Consider the following 13,637-nt stretch of genomic DNA (forward strand, 5'->3'; position numbering starts at 1 on the left):
CTCCTCTCCTTGAAAAGCAAAAGAAAAACTCCCTCATTGTGTAGCAATGCAACTTCTTGCCACTAGGCCAACAGAGCTTCCCCCACCATCCACTCTTAGGAAGCATTATGGATGCACCTTTTCCAAAACATACCTGCATTTTATATTTCAACATTTTTTTAATTTGAAAATTTTAAAAATGAAGGGAGGGAAATGAAGCACTTTTACTTTAGCATCTCTTCCTTATAACATCTGTCCTGATTTTGACTGCTGATTCTGAGACCATTTATGAATACTAGATAAAATCCTTCATTTAAGTGTCTTAAATTTCTTGGTCTTGACCTACCAAAGAACTCAATTAGCCATCACCACTGTTAATCTATGGTATGAGATTTTTAAACTTCACATTATGATTTTCTACTCTGGTGTTTACAATACTTTTGCAACTATTTTAAAGTTGAGACATAGTCCTAACTATTATTTATACTGAACTAGCTTGAGGCACTTGCTGCAGAAGATCAAAGACTATAATAGCCTTCAGTATGGATTACATCTCAACATTAAGAAAACAAAGGTCCTCACCACAGGACTAGTAGTCAACATTATGATAGCTGGAGAAAGGACTGAAAATGTCAGTGATTTAATTTGCCTTAGATCAACAGTCAACACCCTTGGTACCAACAGTCAGAAAATTACATTGGGCAGGTCCACTGTCAGGGACTTTTCCATAAAGGTGAAGAGCAAAGATGTTAATTTAAAGACTAAGATCCACTTAATTCAGGCCATACTTTTCTTAATGAACTGCTGTATTGAAAAGCTGTATAATGAAAAAGGATGAAGGAAGAGGAATTGATGCCTTGAGTTGCAGTGCTGGAGAAGAGTATTGACTATCATATGGACTTCCAAAAGAATTAACTGATATATCTTGGAGAGATTGCACCAGATTGCTCCTTGGAGGGAAAGATGACAAAGCTTCATCTTTTATACTTTGGACATGTAGCTAGATGAGCCTATGCATTGGAGAGAGATATTGATAGTCAGCTGAGGAGAGAAAGACCTCCAATGAGATTCATTGACTCAGTGACTTTAGCAGTGGACTTGAGTGTTTCAGAGATGGTGAGGATGACACAAGATAGGACAGGGTTCAAGTTAACTTCATAGGGCTCCTATGATTCGTTTTCAACTTTACAATGCCTAATAACAACAAGGAGAAGAAGTTAGTGAAAAGCAGTTGAATTATTTTGAAGAGTCTGAGATTAATTTAAAGAGACTCTGGTTGTGTTGTGTGTCTGTATGAGACTAATCAAAAGGCCAACAGTATGAGGAGTCTCCCTCTATAAAGATTTACAGCCTCAGAAAATAATAAAGGGTCAGTATTGGTTGTAATTGACTCAACATCAATGGAAAACTAAAGTATAACTAATAGAGAGCTAATTGTCTTTCCTTTAATGTAAAATTAAGAATATAATGGGCAAAACATTAATAAAATATAAGTACAAATAAGATGTGTCATATAAAATACTTCACTGAGAAAGATAAACATGGAAACAATTATCAGCATGCAGTCTAAATGGCATTTTATATTTTTCTGAATGAAAGAGCATGCCTACTTACAGTGCCTAGCTCAACTGATCATACTCATTCTTTTATCTGACATAGAAACTAAGCTTCCTACATAAAACACAAAAACAACAGATCATCAAAACCGTCACTTTTCATCATTTTCCAGTTGGTTGATTTTGGTTCCTGCCTATAAAGCATAAAGTTGATTAGTACTCTGTCATCAACAATTACAATGTAATTACATAGATAAATGCTTCAAAAATAGGAGAGGAAATATCAGAAAGTTACAAAATTATGAATAAAAATTTATACTGGAATGTTTTCAGTTTCAACTCTCTTCTCTGATTGTGACTACTCACTCCATAAACGCTTTACAGATGAATGCATTAATTACGGAATGGATTTATTTTTAAATGGTGACTGCTAAAAATGTGTATAATTTAAGCTTTATATAGAGAGAAATAATTTTATCGAGGAAAATGATACCTTAAAAAGAATAAAAAATGGTTTTTATTTTAGATATACAGCTAACTGGTTCTTCATTGTTTCTACTTTAAAAAGTTGAAATTTGAAACATGGTTTTGAAACAGAACCAAATGCCAATGATCTGCCGTTTAGTTATGGGGACAACCCACAAAATTTAACCAAACACAGCATCTGACCTTTACCACAAAATACATGTGCTAACCGTGTGTAGTATAGATAGTTAACTCCACTATTTGTTGAATGGTGGATTTTCATTGTATGTTGATAACCAACATTTTACATTTCACTTTTACATTATATGAAATAGATCCAAACAAAATTATTCAAGGTTAGCTTTTAAACAAAAATCTATTTCTAGCAACTTGATTATTGTTTTGAGATATAAATTGAAACTCAGTTTTCGTCCTCCCCAAAAAAATATTATTTATTGTGGAAAAAAGGACTTAAAGATCCCAAAAACCTAGTCTGCATATTTTTTTAATATTAATATTCATAGCTAGGGGAAAAGGTGGTTGTTTTGAAGTTGCTTGTTGGTTTTTTGGAGGGTTTTTGTCTTTGTTTTTTATGTTACCTTGTCAGTTCTCCAGATATTCCATGTCTGTGGACATTCTCTAAATCCGGTTTGTGCTACTTTAATGTATTTTCAGAGAAGATCGAAGTGCCTCTTTTGTGAGTTTATTCATATTGTTTCATTCTACATTTTCAAATCAGCACCTTCAGAATAGAATAAGGGCACAGACCATCATATTTTTTGCAATATCACCAGGAAGAAGTTAAAATTTTAGAATGTAAATGAAAATATGTTTCCTGTAGCAAAGCTAAAAATTGCTTGTCTTACATGTTCTGAGTATTTACTTGGATACAAGGTATTCTAAATTCTTTGCAGTATTCTAAATGCAGTATATTGTTAATTATTATTACATTTGCCACTATTTCTGATATTTATAAATGTGAAAGTATAATTTTGTTTTCATTCTTTTTTAGGATCTCCTGCTCTTACTGGGACTGGAACCATTAACATCATCGTAGATGACGTCAATGACAATGTCCCCACATTTGCCAGTAAAATGTATTTCACAACAATTCCAGAAGATGTCCCAACTGGAACTGATGTTTTACTGGTAAATGCCTCAGATGCTGATGCAGCAACAAATGCAGTAATCAGGTCAGTACATTTTCATTTGTAAAATAGTATTTTTTTTCTTTGAGCAATCATTTTTGCACTACAAAAACAAAATGTTGAATATTATTGGGGTATGTATGATTAAACCAGGCTGCTCCTTGGAGGCAAGGATTCTGGGGCTTCATCTGACATACTTTGGACATGTTGTAAGGAGAGACAGGTCTTTAGAGAGGGGCATCATGCTGGGTAGAGTAGAGGGACAGCACAGGAGGGGAAGACCCTCTGTGAGGTGGATTGATTCAGTGACTGGGTTACTCGGAATGGGTGTGTCAGAGGGAATGAGATTGGCACAGGATAGAGCACGGTTTAGGGCTGTTGTACATAGGGTCGCTATGAGTCACAAACGACTCGACGGCACATAACAACAACAACAACAATGTATGATGGTGGAGAAGAGTATTGAACATACTGTGGACCATCAAGAGAATAAATAGGTCTGACCTAAAGAAGGTGAAACCAAGTTTCTTCTTGGAGGCAAGGCTTTTGAAGCTCTATCTCACATATTTTGGGCATGTGGTCAGAAAAGACCAGTCCTTGGAGAAGAACATCATGCTTGAAAGGGTGAAGGGACAGCACAGGAGAGGAAGACCTTTGATGAGATGGATTGACACAGTAATTGGGATAATAGGAGTAGTTGTGTTAGAGTCAGTGACACTGGCTCAGGATAGGACAAGATTCAGAGCTGTCATGCATAATTTTGTTATGAGCAGGCAACTGGATAACACGTAACAACACAATTGTAATAATTATTACATATATTACAATTATTATATATTACCTTTTACAATTATTATATATAAGGATAAGTTTTAAAATAAGTTAATTAGATAATATCTGAAAAAATACTCAAGGCAAGACAATTCATACTCTTCTCATTTATTCATGCAAAGTACATAATATACTAGGTAGATTTGGAGTTGCTTCTGAATGGACTACAACATCTAACAACTTTATATACAAGTGAACAAAATGTGCATAGTCTTGGAACCTCTTGGTCTTTATTGGCATATTCTAGACCATCTTGCAGATATTGTGTTGGTCACCTCACCATAGGTTACCTATAATCTTCGCTATCTTCTATTTAGCCCACTTAACAATATGTCTTTGAGCCATTGATTTCCTCTGTTTGCATGTCCACAGTAAGAGAGTCCTCAAAGGTTTGATGTTTCTTTTAAACCAGTTAGCTGTATATGTAAAATATGGCGGTAATATTTCAGCAGCCAGTTTCTGATAATAGAGCATTAGACCTCTCCTCCTACTCTTGGCTAACCTAGAAGGTCTGCTGAAACTATTATTAGTGACCCTGCTAGTGTTTGGGATATGGTACTGAACAAGTGTCCAGCATCTCAATAATAAACTGGCCACTACATCAAACAGATTATGGTGGTCAGCAATGGCCTGTTTTCTACTAATGTTCATTGCTGTCTTTTAACTTTTTATTGTGCTTTGACTGTAAGTTTGCAAAGCAAATGGCTTTTTCATTCATTCCTTTTTATGATATTTTGTTTTCTGACACTCATTAGAGCTTACAACTGTAACACTACTCTTCCCATTTCATCCCCGTGATTTTTCTGTTCCCTTCAACCTTCTTTTATATTGATTTCTAATTTTTTTACAATAATTTTGCACAAATATCCTTCTTAGTTAGAATATTTGTATCTGCCATACAGATTTCTCAAAACCAACAGAGGAAATACCATAGTCTTGTCTGAGGTGCTTAAAGTCTTGACTGTATTTTTGACAAAATAGAGTTCATGATCCAATTAATAGAAGCAAATCCTGTGATGATATTATTTTTGTCTAGAATAAAAGTAATTGTTAATTATTTTACGTTTCTAAGCGTTAGTAGTTAGCCTTTGTATTTTACTAAATAGTATGTTAAGGCAATAGAGTCACTTGAAGAGTTTTTATATATTTCTGTGAAGTACTTTTATAAAATGTATGTTTAATTTTCTTGTAGTAAAATAAGAAGAAAATGTCACTAACAAACAATTCAAATATATACTATCAAATCAAAATAATACCAATACACACAGACCAGTACAACTCGACAGACGTTCAGATCAATTGTTCATAGGATTGCTGTGAGTCATAGTGAACTTGATAGCACTTAACAATGATAATCATGTGCACCGGTGTAAGTGGAGATAAGGGATATTGCTTTATGGATTTGTGAAAACTAACTACTCACTGACCTCTTACTACATGCTAGCAGTATGGAGGGCATCCAGTGATATAAGTAATGGATTTCTTTCTGGTGCCATAGTCCTTGGGAAGTTGCACTGCTAACTTACATTCAGCAGTTTGAATCTACCAGTGGCTCTGCAATAGAAAGATGGGAATTCTCTTAAGATTTACCATCTCATAAGGGAACACGCCTTGCAAGGTGGATTGAGAGAGTGAGCAGGAAGGAAAATGTGAATGAAAATTCATCCTTTCTGTAAAAATTTAACTAAAATTTTAAAAATAGAAAAACTTCAGATGCCCAGTGGAGAGATTTTACAAGTCAGAACTGACTTGATTGCAGTGAGTAAGTTATAGCACAATTATTGAGACATAGTGTTTATTTCACTGATAGCTCTTTTGTTTTCTAACCTGTTGTTGCCCATTTTAATCTTTACCTTGTTTTTGTCATGTTCTGTCAAGTCATTTGCTACTTATAGCAACCCTAGGTACAATAGCCTTGAAACCTGCTCTATCCATTGCCAACCTTATTGTCTCTGACATATCTACCCTCACTCATTACTCCAGTCATGGAATCAATCCATCTCATCCAGGGTCTTCCTTTCTTGACCTTATCTATCTCTCTCTTCCTTCCTTCCTTCCTTCCTTCCTTTCTTGTCATTGTATCTGGGGCCTAAGTAAATGCACTGGATGTATGTTTCTTAGAGTTTATAGAACTCTTATCTTGATTTTTACTTTTGCCACTAAATGTATTGGAAATATGTCTGGTTTTTATTATCTCTTTATAGACTTTATTCATGAAGAATTTAAATCTGAATTTTTTTCTTTGTTGTTTTATTGGAAGGGGGGAAAAAAAGAAAAAAAAAAAACCCAACACTAACTGAAATTTAGCTGCAGTTCCCAGTGCATTTTTAGAATCATTATTCTCATCTTTTATCATTTTTTTTACTTTAGACATCTTCTTCTCAGGCATTTTTATTTCAGTAGATATCTGAGTTTTCGTTTTTATTTCTCTTTCTTCATCTCCAAACACAATTTCCAATTCTATATCCTCCTCTAATCCTAATTCTATATCCTCCTTCTTTCCCCAAAAACTAATCTGAACCACTTCTCACAACCTGTTTCTCAAACCCAACAGTTTTGTGATTTTATATTATGTGCGTGAAGGAAAAGAAGGTGAATTGAGAGCCTACCTATTCCATGGACTCAGCCATCAAGTCTACCCCGAAACCCTCCAAATCTGTGTTTTCAATCTTAATGTCATTTCAGACACCTCTTCCATTTTTAATTTCCTGCTAGACAATACTACATAGAAATTCTGTATAAGTACAGTAAAGATGAGCTCCCTAACTCTTCCTATTTCTCCTATTGTTCTAGGGCTTTCTTCATTTCTTCATCCATACTTGGTGGTTCAGAGCTATCTTTTCTAACTATATTCAACCATGTCTTTGACAGTCGTCCTTTTCTGTCTATTCCTTCGCCAACACATTGATTCAATTATTAAATTACCACGTGTTAACTATTAGAATAAAAATTAAACTGCAGTCCTATCTGTCTTTCCCAACAAGAACCATAAATCATATTTAAAGAAAAGACTCATAGTGAAACAAGATAGCTCTAGGCCTCATGAAGTGGTATGCTTTAGAGATGTGCCCAATTTTTTACATCAAAAAATGTCCTAATAGAAGAATCATGTAAGCAAGAGAGAAAATGATCTTCACTTTCTCGGTCCCTATGACTCTCCTCATATTATTCTGCTTCATTGCTTTGAAAAAAAAAGTCACTGGGACACAGTCATGCCCAATCATTTCCCTAGTCTATGTGGGTACTTTTTGCAGTATGACATCAATCTGAATGTTGCAACTGAGAGCACTTGCCCACATTGTTAAAAGATATTTACTCTTTGGAACTTTACAGAAAATATTTGTCAATCTCTGGCCTCAAAGAGCTTCTTTAGTTTTTTTCAACACTATTGTAAAGTGGTTAACATTGATAATTGCTATTAAGTCAATTTTGATTGATAGCAAACCCATGCAACAGGATTAAAGTGCATATATATGGTTTTCTAAGCTATTTATAAGAGTGGAGTTCTTGAGGCATAATCTACATAGCAAGGTGTGCTATTTATCCAATGGCAGTGCTTGTCCAGGAGTTTGAGTACACCAGGGACTCTTTGGGAGAAAGATGGACGGATTACAACTGTTATGATTATAGCTTTGGAAACCTGATGGAGGGATACCTATGAGTCAGAAACAATTCAAGAACAGTGAGTTGGGGTATGAGGATCTTCCTAGGAGCAGATCACCAACTCTTCCTCCCATAGAGTTCTTGACTGGGTTCCAACTACTAATCAAAACCATTTCCTTCTGGTGATTTGTGACTTATATCACCATTTAGGACAGAGTAGTATTGCCCCAGTTTTTCTCTTGCAGTGTCATGTGGGTCTGGACCTTTGTTCTATTTATAAAATTGTTGACTTTTCAGTCAAATGCTATGCATTGTGCCACCAGGATTCCATATAAAAGGGATTGTTGTTGGTATTTTGTGTATTATCAAGTCAGAACTGGACCATAGCAGACCCTCAGCAGGTTTTCAGAGTCAGTTAATAGCACAGAAGGAGATTCCCTATCTTTCTCGCACAAAATAGCTGGTGGATTTGAACCACATACTTTTGCATTGTCAGTGCAATTGCTTACCATAAGCCACCAAAGCTCACCTAAAGCTTAAATTCAGTTTAAATCTTAAATTCACTTCTTTCCAAAAAAATTCATTCTAGTCAAAATGATGGTGTTATTCTTTGAATATTTAATCTATGACTCTTAACAATCTAATAACATTTAAGCATTTTATCTTGTTTTATATAGATGTTCTACATTTATTTTCCCCCTTTAGAATATAAAATTTGAATGCAGAAACTTTTATGTGTTTATGTGTACATTTGCCATTAACCCATCTAAATATCTACCTTCATACTTTGATGGACTAAGGAAAGATACTTGTATATTTGGTTAGGTGTTGCACTAATAAGAGAAAGGTTAATAGTTCAAATCTACTAGCTTCTTCAAAAGAAAAAGATGGGTTGTTTCCACCCATCAAGGTTTATAGCCTCAGGAACCCAATAGAGGGTCACTGTAAATCAAGATCCATTCAATGGCAGTGTTTTGTTTTGCTGGTGAGTTCAAACTGCTGACTTTTTGGTTAGTAAGTGAACACTCTAATCATTGTATAACTATGAGGGCTTATTAATGTTTTTCTGTCTGTATTTTAAATATTTACATATATCTTTGAAGTGTAATATTTGTTTAACTATCAATTTAAATGTATATCGATGATTTATAAAAGCTTTGGGGTTGTGACGTAACTTGCTCTGAGCTCTGCCTCTGTAATATAATTGTTGTTGCAGTTGTTTTTGCCATTGATTTGGAACTCACTCATAGTTGATCCTACAATGGGTTTTCAGAATCAGAAAAACACATGGAAGTAGATTGCCCATATTTCTCCTCTGGAGCATCTGGTAGATTTGAACAGCATACCTTTGACTTAGCAGTCCAATTTCATGTTACTAGGCCACCAAAACTCCTGTAATAAAATTAGTGTTGCTGTTGTTGTTTCTGTTGTATGCCATCAAGTAAAAACTGACTCACAGCTGATTCTCCAGTGTATTTTCAGAGGCAGTTAATTGCATGGGAGGAGATTGTCCATCCTTCTCCTCCTGAGCGTCCGGTGGGTTCGAACTGTGTGTCTGAGATTCCAGCACAGGATCATCCTACTTGGTCACCATAGCTCCCTTGTAATATTAGAGCAGTAAAAGTCTACAGTCATGAACCTCTCCAAATTACTGAGGAGCAGCGGTGTCAGTTTGAGGATTAAGGTGTACTTATTTCAGAAAATGTCTTTTCAATTACGTGCTTTGTTGTTGAGATCTAAACAGTGAATAAGGATGACAGAAAAATTTATGTATTTGAACTGTGGTGTTGGAGGAAAGTACTGACTATCCTATAGATTATCAAAAGACAGATACATCTTGAAGACGGTACAGCCAGAGTGCTCCTTGGAAGCAAGGATGCAAAGGTTTTTTTCTCGCATATTTTGGGTATGTTGCTAGGTAGGCTGCTATTCCTTGGAGAGGGACATCTTGCTTGGAAAGGAATGGGGTGATGGCACAGGAGTGGAAGACCTCAGCCAGATGTACTGACACAGTAACAGCAGCAATGAGTTTGAGTATGTCGGAAATTGAGAGGTTGCCGTAGGATAGCACAGGCTTCAGGTCTGTTGTTCATAGGTCACTATGAGTCATACTCTACTCAATGACACCTAACAACAATCATATATGTATGTATATATTATATGTGTAACATTGACTTTACTGTATACTAATTATAATGTCAATGTTTTTCATACAAAATTTCTTATTACATATATGTCACAATTTATTATGGTATAAATTTCTCATTCACCTGTTATGTGGTAGCTTTATACCCATATGTTAATAACAAGATCTCTTAAAATAAATTCACATGATTTTTACAATTCAGGTTCCTAAAAATTTTCTCAGAAAGGAAAATCAATCAGATTATCTCATCAGTCCTGATTTTGAATATTTATTTTATTTACCTCCTTCTAATACTTTTATTGAATGAAAGTAAGAGATTTTTTCCCCCACTGTGGCTAAAGTTGGTCTTTTATCAAGAGTCATATATAGTCTAGAAAATGTGGTAGGTATTATAGTGCCAAAATTAGATTTTGAATATGCCAAAGTTTTAAGTCTGAGCAATATGACTACTTTATCAATATAGTAATCATTTCTCAACTAAATCCCCTTTTTCTTCCTATTCTATTTTTCTGTATTTTATAGGTGTGCTTGTCTCTTTAAATAACATCTCCCTAACACTTCACTATTGTACTAACGTGGAACAAAAATGCTGAAATGTTTGTTTCAAACTGTGTGAATAAGAGGAATGTAGATTACACTGGCTGAAATATAGGGTATTTTATTTCCCCTAATTGTTTCTATGAGACACATGCTGTTGTTATGTTTTGATGGAAGCAAAAGAAACATTAGAGATATGGAGTCAATTCCAACAAAGCTATCTGTTGGTAAAAATAATAAAAGTTTTAAAGAAATCTTTATTCTTGTTGCCTTTCTTTGAACATTTAAAATTTATGGTCCACAGCCAACATCAATCTTAGTTATGTCTTTCCTTACTGGTCTCTGAAACCTCACCTCCGTCACAAAATTAAGAATATATACAGCTAGTTATAAAATGTGTTCTTTGCAAAGAAAGGACCTGTTCTTTGTAGAAACTCCTGCCCACTGACTAATCTGGTTACCATCAAAATATCCATGGAGATGTCATACTTCTGACAACAAGAAAGCAACATACCCATATGAGGAATGACAGATGGGAGAATCAGTAACTAAGAATATCTTTGTATAAATAATCAGTTCTTCAGTTTTTCTAGATAGTTAATATATGTCAAATATAGTATTTATAAAGAATAAGATCTCCAGCATCTTTTCTTTGTTATGTTAAGGTGTTCAACAGAAAAATAATTCAGGTTAATTTTGTAGTAGTTCTTTTTTTTTTTTTTTTGTCCTGACCACTAACCATCACATACAGAAAGCTGCTGATTTATGTTTTCAGGATCATTTCTTTGAGGCAAAATATTCTTAACTTGGAGGATTTGTTTTAGGCATTGAATGATTTAAGAGACTCAAATTCTGAAAAGACTTAATAATTAAGGTTATAGAATATGACAAATAAAGATGTTGAATGTGATGCTACATTATCTTAGAAATATTTATATTCTAGCCATATTTTAGTTGTCTTGTGATCATAGGTACAATGTTTGTTATTTTTTCCCCAAAAAATATTTTTTCTGTCTCCATTTTAAAATTACAGTGAATACATGTTTATATTATTAAGACTGTAAGAAACTGTCACTCTTTCCTCTCTCTTCTAGTTATAGGATTATTGGAGGAAACAGTCAGTTCACCATCAACCCATCCACAGGACAGATCATCACCAGTGCCTTGCTAGACAGGGAAACAAAAGAGAATTATACATTAATAGTGGTCTCCAGTGATGCAGGATCCCCAGAGCCTCTTTCCAGTTCTACCAGTGTGCTCGTCACTGTGACTGACGTCAATGACAATCCACCACGATTTCAACATCACCCTTATGTTACACACGTCCCATCGCCTACTCCTCCAGGTAATCAAACCAATTCTTGATCTATAAGGGCAAGGAGAAATTAAATATTGGACACTGAGTGTGAATACATTCATGTTCTTTTAAATACCTCGACAAAGGAAAGAAAGTAAATCTTATAGAATCCAGCTTGTTTTGCTTAATTAAATTGAAGAAAAACATGAACCTTGTAAATAAATTGTTTCTATCATAGGTTGGTTTTTCCCCCAGGATTTGCTAATTGGCACAAGTCTCTTATCCATTTTTATTAAGATGGCTTGGATATTATTGAATGATTGAAATAATAGCATGTTTATGTATAGGAGAATTTTGGGTTGAGGTGTAAGTTGTGTGAAACGTGCATAATAAAAAGTATATAATATCTTATGTCCACGCCATCTCTCATCACTGGGATTATCTGGCAGATAAAAATCCATTTACTTCATGTACTTCATTTATTCTATGATTCTTAAGTAGTTATTCAGACAGATTTAATGAATCAATTCTTCAGGTACATTTTAAATTCTCATTTTATTGGATGAGATTTCTTTTTCTATTAGTAAATTTATAAGCAACATTTATATTGACAGTATTTGTCTTTGTACTGCTTTTAAGTTCAGTTCACTGATTTCATTTATTTCTTAAGGAATGGCACACTCCCAAGTAATGTGTCACTTCTGAGTGTGCAAATTTAAAAATATATTTCATTATCAGTTTAATCTTCCTCATTTTGAAGCATTTTCATTAAAAGAAAAAATAAATATGTATTTTTTAATTAAGTTTTGATCTTTGTAACTTGCAAATGTCTAAGTGATTCTAATTGAAATGATAAAATCCATGTACAAAGTTTCAGTCCAAAGCAAGTATCAATATATCTAGGTCATAAAAACCCAAAGAGTGCCATTGACTGAAATAATGCTCATTGCCTAGAGTGTTGAAGTGGAATATAGCATTCTCTATGCAATGAGTTCTCATGCTTCATAATCTTTGCCCCATTTGACTTAACTGAATTCAACATCAGCCTCTTTCTTCTTCTTCTTCTTTTCATTTTTCTCACAAACTGCCCTGTGTGAGTGAGAGTGTAGGTTTGGGAAGGGTCTCTGAATGAATATACTGAAAACATGTCCTTATGGCAGCTCTTCTGCACATTTTCTACTACAATCTGTTTCATTGGCACTAATTCCGAGCACTAACTTTTGGAATGCAAATTTGATTCACTTTTCCCTTCAATTTTTATTCCTTATCTTTTTATTACAGGTCTAATCAGTTTAAATGCATGTGGGAGTGGGGGTGGTGACATTGCTGTGTTAGATGCCCTTGAGTTAACTCTGATTCTTAGTGATCCTCTGTACAATAGAACAACACAGCTCTGTCCAATTGCATGCCAGCTTTACAATCTCTGCTTTGCTTAAACCCATTTGTACAATCATCATTCAGTTCATCTCATTGAAGCTCTTCTCTTTTGCTGGACCTCTACATTTCCAAGTTTGAGTCCTTTTCCAAAGGTAGTGACCCTTTCTGATAGCAGGCACAAAGTATGTCAAACTGACATCCTTGCTAAATAAGCACTTTAAAAAGGGGTGGGGTGGGGGTGGGAGGATTGTGTACCAGTGAAGGAGTTTTTCTTTTGCTTTTCAAGGAGAGGAGCAAACTGGGGGTGGAGGTGGGGTGGGCGGGGAGAAAAGTGCAACAATGAATGAATGAAATTCCAAAATCTCTGTAGATGTTCATTGAAATTAATAATTAAAAAAAAAGTCCTTGGTAGTGGATTTGACCAATGTAGATATTGACAGACTGCTGCGTCTGTGGATGTTGATTGTGACTCTAAGTAAAATTTAATCTTTGACAGCTTCAAACTCTTTCTTAATGATGTTATTCTTGGGATTTTTGGAGTGGTTTGTTGTTGTTGTTTATGTTGAGGTGTAATCTATACTGAAGGCTGTAGTCTTTGATCCTCTTCCATAAACTCTCCACGTTCTCTTCATCTTCAACAATCAAGGTTGTTTCATGTGCATATTGCAAGTTGTTGATATGGATAGTATATATACTAT

At 34.7% G+C, this 13,637-nt stretch overlaps 1 protein-coding gene across 1 annotated transcript in view; it reads left to right on the forward strand.

Moving 5' to 3' along the window:
• FAT4 (FAT atypical cadherin 4) overlaps positions 1–13,637 on the forward strand; it is a 251,864-nt gene that overhangs the window by 179,721 nt on the left and 58,506 nt on the right. Inside the window, exons 7-8 of the mRNA XM_006887552.1 lie at positions 3,013–3,193; positions 11,366–11,610. Of these exons, the coding sequence (XP_006887614.1) occupies positions 3,013–3,193; positions 11,366–11,610 (426 nt within the window). The remainder of the gene's footprint in view (positions 1–3,012; positions 3,194–11,365; positions 11,611–13,637) is intronic.

This window comes from Elephantulus edwardii, unplaced genomic scaffold, assembly GCF_000299155.1.
Source record: "Elephantulus edwardii isolate Elephantulus edwardi_28Jun2011 unplaced genomic scaffold, EleEdw1.0 scaffold00058, whole genome shotgun sequence".
In the NCBI taxonomy this organism is placed as follows: domain Eukaryota; kingdom Metazoa; phylum Chordata; class Mammalia; order Macroscelidea; family Macroscelididae; genus Elephantulus; species Elephantulus edwardii.